This window comes from Electrona antarctica (assembly GCF_951216825.1).
Source record: "Electrona antarctica genome assembly, chromosome: 8".
Taxonomy (NCBI): domain Eukaryota; kingdom Metazoa; phylum Chordata; class Actinopteri; order Myctophiformes; family Myctophidae; genus Electrona; species Electrona antarctica.
This window is the reverse complement of record NC_136789.1, coordinates 33,548,726-33,558,036: the sequence shown is the minus strand read 5'-3', so window position 1 is coordinate 33,558,036 and position 9,311 is coordinate 33,548,726. Positions and strand designations below refer to the sequence as shown.

Below are 9,311 nucleotides of genomic sequence, written 5' to 3'. Positions count from 1 at the left end.
AGAAATCTTTTTTTACGAAAAAGAAGAAACGACACGAAAGCAGTTTTGGCAAGCATGCATCAGGAGCTTTCATCCATCGTAAGCTCATAAACACATGCATTTGAGTTCAACAAACACGGAGACGGACACACCACATCGGGGCCGGCGAAACCAAAAAAAGAAACGCCTCTTGTTGTTGAGAAGGACTTCCGTACAAAGTCCATGTAACAAATTAAGACATCGTTATTCTGCCCCCCCCCCCCCCGCCCCTGCCCCCTCGCAACCCCCCCCCCCCCCCCCCAACACCGTTATCGTCGGATAATATTGTCCGTCTTACATTCAAGTGTGGTTCCTTTTCCCCCCTGTTTTTTTTTTTTTTTTTTTTTTAATTTCTTCTTCTTTTATTTGATTGGGTGTGACTTGATTAACAGGATCGCTGAGTGCCTGCGAGTCGTCATGACTTGAGTTGAAGCAGGCGCGTCGTTTTATAGTCGTTTAAGAGTACGCGGAGTGGTGTGTGTGTGTGTGTGGACAGCTTTTCCCCCACCAAGCACACGCGACGAAGCGATCGGGCCCGGGTTAGAGGCCCGCGGAGGGCCGGTCCGGTCGGTCGAGGCCCGAGGCCGTCCGGCCGGCCGTGGCAGAGAGGAGAGGAGGAGCAAGCCAAGAAACCTTGCATGCAAAAAATGCAACATGGAAAGTGATATTTGGTTTATGTTTCTCTTCTTCTTCTTCTTCTTCTTCTCGCATTGGGCCACTGTTTTATACATACAAAACACAGCATGGGGGGGGGGGGGGGGGGGGGGGCATGATTTTCACACTGTGGGTTCTGCAGCGCCCCCTGCAGGCGACCTTCATTCTGAGCCGAGTCGTTCATTCACGCACAACGTGGTTGGATCTCGTCGGTCGGTCGGTCGGTCGGCCGGGCCGGGCCGGGCCGGGATGTTGTTGTTTTTCTTTTTCCCGCTCACGTCGCCCGCCGCCGTCGACTCGCTTTCTTTTCCTCGACACACACAACGCTCGCTCGCCCATGAAGAGTGCAAAGATGCCATGGGGTGAATGGGATGGTCTCCCCCCATCATGTCTGTCTGTCTGTCTGTCTGTCTGTCTGTCAGTCTGTCTGTCTGTCTGTCTGTCTGTCTGTCTGTCTGTCCGTCCGTCCATACGTCCATACGTCCATATGTCCATACGTCTGTCCGTCTGTCTGTCTGTCTGTCTGTCTGTCCGTCTGTCTGTCTGAGCTGCCGTGGTGGACCCCATGTCCTCAGTCTGTCTGTCCGGGAAGAGTTCGTTCCTCTTGGAAGAAGAGGGGAGATGTGTGTGTGTGTGTGTGTGTGTGTGTGTGTGTGTGTGTGTGTGTGTGTGTGTGTGTGTGTGTGTGTGTGTGTGTGTGTGTGAGAGAGAGAGAGAGAGTAAGAGAGAGAGAGAAAGGGGGGGGGGGGGGTAATAATTATTTTATGCTCCGTCCTACGACAACTATAGAGGGTATGTGCGTGACATCATCATCATGACATCATCATCATGACATCATCATCATGACATCATCATCATCATACCAGGGAGTACGAATTTGCCGGTGAAAACAGCCGGTGGATCCTATTGGTTCACCGATCTGTGCGCCCGCCCCCCCCCCTCCTCCTCCTCCTCCCCTCCCCCTTCCCCGGTAGAACACAGTGGATATTGACGTCACCGCATTTGGAGCCACGCCCCCTCTCTGTTATTGGTTAGCGAAATACAAGGTTCACTCCTATAGGCCAGATTTCCTGGCTTTGTTGTTGCCCACGTTTCTTTTCCTTCTTTCTTTTGAAAACAAAACGCCTGCAGTTCCCGATCGAGGCTTTACGACGAGGTGTCACAGAACAAATATAGTCGATCTAAACGCGACGCGTTTGTGAGCTTGTCCGATTTTGATCCTTCGATGTCGGCTCTTCCTATATCTGATATATACTTATATATACTTATACCTGTGATGCTGTAAACTGTGAATACTCTAGTACTTTATATTTATGTACCTCCTCTGATTGCAATTTTGCACCGTTCTTGTGATACTCTTGTGATACTGTACTTGTACATTGCTGCTATTGTGTATTGTCTATTGTGTATTGTCTATTGTGTATTGTCTATTGTGTATTGTCTATTGTGTATTGTCTATTGTGTATTGTCTATTGTGTATTGTCTATTGTGTGTTGTCTATTGTGTGTTGTCTATTGTGTGTTGTCTATTGTGTATTGTCTATTGTGTATTGTCTATTGTGTATTGTCTATTGTGTATTGTCTATTGTGTATTGTCTATTGTGTATTGTCTATTGTGTATTGTCTATTGTGTATTGTCTATTGTGTGTTGTCTGTCTGTTTTGAAAAGCATCATGTACTACTGCACTTTTTCCCAAGACAAATTTCCCCTCGTGGGACAATAAAGTATATCTCATCTCATCATCTCATCATTGTCGGTGATAAATCCCATCATCATTTCTCATACACATGATCACAGGGGGTGACGTAACATTGTAATTGGCTAGCAAAAGTAGTGGGAGTAGTATATTAGCTAACGATCGAAGCAACCACCACTTTGCACTTTTTCCAGAATTGCATATTTCTAGTTTTACCCTGATGAAGTGTTGTTGCAACAACAGTAATCCTACTCAGAACCGCAGGTTCAGACATTTGGTCATGTGCTTGGCTGAGGAGCCAATGGGGCGACAGGCACTACCGGGGACGCGCACACATAGACATCAAAGGGAGCTTCAGCCCCCTGCCCTTTTACCCGTCTGTAGAACAACTGCCCTTTCCAGACCACGAATGCAGCGTTTACTACATGGTGGAAGAAATGCTAATGCCCTCGTCTCCTTTCCATGCCTGCATGCCGGAAGGCAGCATTCAGGAATCAGGAGAATTGCTTGAGTCTCCTGAACTTGAACACAGTATTTTGTGTTGAACAAATTTGTTTATAAACCCATGTCGTTACACCGACCGCATCTCCAGTAGCTATAAAGAGTGCAGGGTTGAGCCCCCCGAAAATAGCTGATCTACAAGCTCTCAACGCGTCGCAGCGCGACGCGTTGAGAGCTTGTAGATCAGCTATTTTCGCTATTTTTGTCGCGTGACGGAGCACAAATCAAGTATAGGAGGGGAGAGAAAGAGAGAGAAGGGAGAGAGGAGGTGGGGGGAGGAGGGAGGGGTGTAGCTTTGCTCACAGGCTGAGGAGGGGGCTGTGGTGGGGGGTCAGGGGGCCAGGGGGGGGTGCAGGTCTCTCAGGACCCCTGTCCTTTCTCTGCTCGCTGGCCCTGCGTGGATGAGAAACCAACACAGTCACACATCAGACTGTCTGTCTGTATGTCTGTCTGTCTGTCTGTCTGTCTGTCTGTCTGTCTGTCTGTCTGTCTGTCTGTCTGTCTGTCTGTCTGTCTGTGTGTGTGTCTGTCTGTCTGTCTGTCTGTCTGTCTGTCTGTCTGTCTGTCTGTCTGTCTGTCTGTCTGTCTGTCTGTCTGTCTGTCTGTCTGTCTGTCTGTCTGTCTGTCTGTCTGTCTGTGTGTGTGTGTGTGTGTGTGTGTGTGTGTGTGTGTGTCTGTGTGTCTGTCTGTCTGTCTGTCTGTCTGTCTGTCTGTCTGTCTGTCTGTCTGTCTGTCTGTCTGTGTGTGTGTGTGTGTGTCTGTGTGTGTGTGTGTCTGTGTGTGTGTGTGCATGTGTGTGTGTGTGTGTGTGTGTGTGTGTGTGTGTGTGTGTCTGTTTCTGAATAGAGCGTGGCAGTCCCGCCCCCTACCAGGGCCCAGGAATTGATTCCCCGTTCATTTTTCCTCATAGACTTTTCAAAAAGTATTTATTTAAAGACCTTTTAAGCGTCGTACAAAGCCAACTCGAGTTGTGACAAATCATGACAATAAACAATTTTTTTGGGCCGAACAAAGACTTAGAAAGAAGAAGAAAACGGCAGGTTACAACACTTTTTTTTGTTGTTTTTCTTCTTTGTAAAATATTTGTTTGGTCCAAAATATTGTGTTTGTTGTCATGATTTGTCCCGAATCGAGTTGGCTTCGTACGACGCTTAAAAGGTCTTTAATTAAATACTTTTTGAAATGTCTATGAGGAAAATGCATTAGGAATTATTTCCTGGGCCTGGCGTCGTCATGAAAGGGGACAGGACTGCGACGCTCTATAACAATTCTTAATAGGTACTTAATAACTACCCCCAACCCACACACACATGCATGATGCACATTGCACAAGGACACACAGTGGGGGTGAGTCTAGTGGCAATAATGCATGTTGACCTGGGCGTCCTTGGAAGGAAACAGTGCAGTGGCGTGCACAGATAGTGTCTTTTTATTTTTTATTATTATTTTTCTTTACAGTGTACACTGTACAGTAGGGCATTCACTTCTAGTCATTTTTACTAGTTGACTAGTTGCCTAGTTTACTAGTTGACTAACTACCTAAAAAAAAGGGGAAAAAATATTTTTCTTTTTTTTGGAAATACATATTTGTACATTTAAAAACTGTGTACATAGGCGACTAACTATATTCTACTTGATCTTGAGGCCTACAAAATCGGGGGGAAAAAAAATAACTTTTTTTAGTCAACTAGTACCAACAAGGTCGACTAGTGGATTTAAACTAGTCGACCATGGTGACATTGATCAATTCTTGATAAAAAGCTTCTAATGTATTATTTAAGCACCAAAATCTATAAATCTCACACTATTAAGGCAACCGGCCGGTTCCACGCGCTGCACAAGGTGCCCTTTTTCACTTGACCCCTTTTTTCACTTGAGCACCTGCCCCTCTAAATGTCTGTGCACGCCACTGAAACAGAGCCTCAACTGAGGTGCTCTATTTGTGATATTTTTCTTTTTTTTAAAAAACTGTTCTTATTCATTGGGTTGTTGTTTGGTGTCCTCGTGCTTTAGTGCATCTATTCTTATCTGTTATTGTGCAGCACTTTGTGGTAACCGTAAAAAAAAAGTGCATTATATAAATAAAAGTGGACTGGATTGGATTGCTTTATCTACAAAGTGCTATTATTAGGTTTCTGGGCAACAAGCAGGGATGCTATACTCATGCCACGCACGCACGCACGCACGCACGCACGCACGCACCCACGCACGCACGCACACTATCCTGTTTTTCTTCCCCAGCAATCAAGGCAAAAAACAAAACAAAGTAGCAATAGAACTGGCAGGCCAAGCAAGACAGAGATGTCCTTCTGTGATGTCACTCAGAACATGATTATCTCAAATAATTGTGATTATTAGGTCAATGATGTAATAATTGTGACAGGCTCCCTCTGCTTCAGCTGACATGCAGAGAGAGAGACAGAGAGAGAGAGAGAGAGAGAGAGAGAGCGAGAGAGAGAGGGAGAGAGAGAGAGAGACTCACCCGTTTCAGAGGTCTATGGTCCATCAAGGGGCTTCACGGGAACAGCAAAACAACACCAACTATTAGCACACTGACTTGTAGTGGGCGGAGTGTGTGTGTGTGTGTGTGTGTGTGTGTGTGTGTGTGTGTGTGTGTGTGTGTGTGTGTGTGTGTGTGTGTGTGTGCATGCCTACCTGTGGCGGCATCGCAGCAGGAACCTCAGGATCTTGCGAGCGGCCTGGTTCTGTTTCTTAGTGAGAAGACTGCTGTGGGAGACGAGAGGACAGACAGAGGTTAGACTGCTGTGGGGGGGGGGGGGGGGGGGGGGGGGACAGAGGTTAGACTGCTGTGGGAGACGAGAGGAGAGACAGAGGTTAGACTGCTGTGGGAGACGAGAGGAGAGACAGAGGTTAGACTGCTGTGGAGACGAGAGGAGAGACAGAGGTTAGACTGCTGTGGGAGACGAGAGGAGAGACAGAGGTTAGACTGCTGTGGGAGACGAGAGGAGAGACAGAGGTTAGACTGCTGTGGGAGACGAGAGGAGAGACAGAGGTTAGACTGCTGTGGAGACGAGAGGAGAGACAGAGGTTAGACTGCTGTGGGAGACGAGAGGAGAGACAGAGGTTAGACTGCTGTAGGAGACGAGAGGAGAGACAGAGGTTAGACTGCTGTAGGAGACGAGAGGAGAGACAGAGGTTAGACTGGAGACGAGAGGAGAGACAGAGGTTAGACTGCTGTGGGAGACGAGAGGAGAGACAGAGGTTAGACTGCTGTGGAGACGAGAGGAGAGACAGAGGTTAGACTGCTGTAGGAGACGAGAGGAGAGACAGAGGTTAGACTGCTGTGGGAGACGAGAGGAGAGACAGAGGTTAGACTGCTGTAGGAGACGAGAGGAGAGACAGAGGTTAGACTGCTGTAGGAGACGAGAGGAGAGACAGAGGTTAGACTGCTGTGGGAGACGGGAGGAGAGACAGAGGTTAGACTGCTGTAGGAGACGAGAGGAGAGACAGAGGTTAGACTGCTGTAGGAGACGAGAGGAGAGACAGAGGTTAGACTGCTGTGGGAGACGAGAGGAGAGACAGAGGTTAGACTGCTGTAGGAGACGAGAGGAGAGACAGAGGTTAGACTGCTGTGGGAGACGAGAGGAGAGACAGAGGTTAGACTGCTGTGGAGACGAGAGGAGAGACAGAGGTTAGACTGCTGTGGAGACGGGAGGAGAGACAGAGGTTAGACTGCTGTGGAGACGAGAGGAGAGACAGAGGTTAGACTGCTGTGGAGACGAGAGGAGAGACAGAGGTTAGACTGCTGTGGAGACGGGAGGAGAGACAGAGGTTAGACTGCTGTGGAGACGAGAGGAGAGACAGAGGTTAGACTGCTGTGGAGACGAGAGGAGAGACAGAGGTTAGACTGCTGTGGAGACGGGAGGAGAGACAGAGGTTAGACTGCTGTGGGAGACGAGAGGAGAGACAGAGGTTAGACTGCTGTAGGAGACGAGAGGAGAGACAGAGGTTAGACTGCTGTAGGAGACGAGAGGAGAGACAGAGGTTAGACTGCTGTGGGAGACGAGAGGAGAGACAGAGGTTAGACTGCTGTGGAGACGAGAGGAGAGACAGAGGTTAGACTGCTGTGGGAGACGAGAGGAGAGACAGAGGTTAGACTGCTGTGGGAGACGAGAGGAGAGACAGAGGTTAGACTGCTGTGGAGAGGAGAGACAGAGGTTAGACTGCTGTGGAGACGAGAGGAGAGACAGAGGTTAGACTGCTGTGGGAGACGAGAGGAGAGACAGAGGTTAGACTGCTGTGGGAGACGAGAGGAGAGACAGAGGTTAGACTGCTGTAGGAGACGGGAGGAGAGACAGAGGTTAGACTGCTGTAGGAGACGGGAGGAGAGACAGAGGTTAGACTGCTGTAGGAGACGGGAGGAGAGACAGAGGTTAGACTGCTGTAGGAGACGGGAGGAGAGACAGAGGTTAGACTGCTGTGGAGACGAGAGGAGAGACAGAGGTTAGACTGCTGTGGGAGACGAGAGGAGAGACAGAGGTTAGACTGCTGTGGGAGACGAGAGGAGAGACAGAGGTTAGACTGCTGTAGGAGACGAGAGGAGAGACAGAGGTTAGACTGCTGTGGAGACGAGAGGAGAGACAGAGGTTAGACTGCTGTAGGAGACGAGAGGAGAGACAGAGGTTAGACTGCTGTAGGAGACGAGAGGAGAGACAGAGGTTAGACTGCTGTGGGAGACGAGAGGAGAGACAGAGGTTAGACTGCTGTAGGAGACGAGAGGAGAGACAGAGGTTAGACTGCTGTGGAGACAGGAGGAGAGACAGAGGTTAGACTGCTGTAGGAGACGGGAGGAGAGACAGAGGTTAGACTGCTGTGGGAGACGAGAGGAGAGACAGAGGTTAGACTGCTGTAGGAGACGGGAGGAGAGACAGAGGTTAGACTGCTGTAGGAGACGAGAGGAGAGACAGAGGTTAGACTGCTGTAGGAGACGAGAGGAGAGACAGAGGTTAGACTGCTGTAGGAGACGAGAGGAGAGACAGAGGTTAGACTGCTGTAGGAGACGAGAGGAGAGACAGAGGTTAGACTGCTGTAGGAGACGAGAGGAGAGACAGAGGTTAGACTGCTGTAGGAGACGAGAGGAGAGACAGAGGTTAGACTGCTGTGGAGACGAGAGGAGAGACAGAGGTTAGACTGCTGTAGGAGACAGGAGGAGAGACAGAGGTTAGACTGCTGTAGGAGACAGGAGGAGAGACAGAGGTTAGACTGCTGTAGGAGACGAGAGGAGAGACAGAGGTTAGACTGCTGTAGGAGACGAGAGGAGAGACAGAGGTTAGACTGCTGTGGGAGACGAGAGGAGAGACAGAGGTTAGACTGCTGTGGGAGACGAGAGGAGAGACAGAGGTTAGACTGCTGTAGGAGACGAGAGGAGAGACAGAGGTTAGACTGCTGTGGGAGACGAGAGGAGAGACAGAGGTTAGACTGCTGTGGAGACGAGAGGAGAGACAGAGGTTAGACTGCTGTGGGAGACGAGAGGAGAGACAGAGGTTAGACTGCTGTGGGAGACGAGAGGAGAGACAGAGGTTAGACTGCTGTGGAGAGGAGAGACAGAGGTTAGACTGCTGTGGAGACGAGAGGAGAGACAGAGGTTAGACTGCTGTGGGAGACGAGAGGAGAGACAGAGGTTAGACTGCTGTGGGAGACGAGAGGAGAGACAGAGGTTAGACTGCTGTAGGAGACGGGAGGAGAGACAGAGGTTAGACTGCTGTAGGAGACGGGAGGAGAGACAGAGGTTAGACTGCTGTAGGAGACGGGAGGAGAGACAGAGGTTAGACTGCTGTAGGAGACGGGAGGAGAGACAGAGGTTAGACTGCTGTGGAGACGAGAGGAGAGACAGAGGTTAGACTGCTGTGGGAGACGAGAGGAGAGACAGAGGTTAGACTGCTGTGGGAGACGAGAGGAGAGACAGAGGTTAGACTGCTGTAGGAGACGAGAGGAGAGACAGAGGTTAGACTGCTGTGGAGACGAGAGGAGAGACAGAGGTTAGACTGCTGTAGGAGACGAGAGGAGAGACAGAGGTTAGACTGCTGTAGGAGACGAGAGGAGAGACAGAGGTTAGACTGCTGTGGGAGACGAGAGGAGAGACAGAGGTTAGACTGCTGTAGGAGACGAGAGGAGAGACAGAGGTTAGACTGCTGTGGAGACAGGAGGAGAGACAGAGGTTAGACTGCTGTAGGAGACGGGAGGAGAGACAGAGGTTAGACTGCTGTGGGAGACGAGAGGAGAGACAGAGGTTAGACTGCTGTAGGAGACGGGAGGAGAGACAGAGGTTAGACTGCTGTAGGAGACGAGAGGAGAGACAGAGGTTAGACTGCTGTAGGAGACGAGAGGAGAGACAGAGGTTAGACTGCTGTAGGAGACGAGAGGAGAGACAGAGGTTAGACTGCTGTAGGAGACGAGAGGAGAGACAGAGGTTAGACTGCTG

At 49.7% G+C, this 9,311-nt stretch overlaps 1 protein-coding gene across 1 annotated transcript in view; it reads right to left on the bottom strand.

The window, feature by feature from the left end:
- Positions 1-2,620: 2,620 nt before the first annotated feature.
- LOC306928722 (calmodulin-binding transcription activator 1-like) overlaps positions 2,621-9,311 on the bottom strand; it is a gene marked incomplete at both ends in the record, with an annotated part of 178,994 nt that continues 172,303 nt past the window's right edge. Inside the window, 3 exons of the mRNA XM_079508992.1 lie at positions 2,621-2,684; positions 3,173-3,262; positions 5,525-5,596. Of these exons, the coding sequence (XP_079365118.1) occupies positions 2,621-2,684; positions 3,173-3,262; positions 5,525-5,596 (226 nt within the window). The remainder of the gene's footprint in view (positions 2,685-3,172; positions 3,263-5,524; positions 5,597-9,311) is intronic.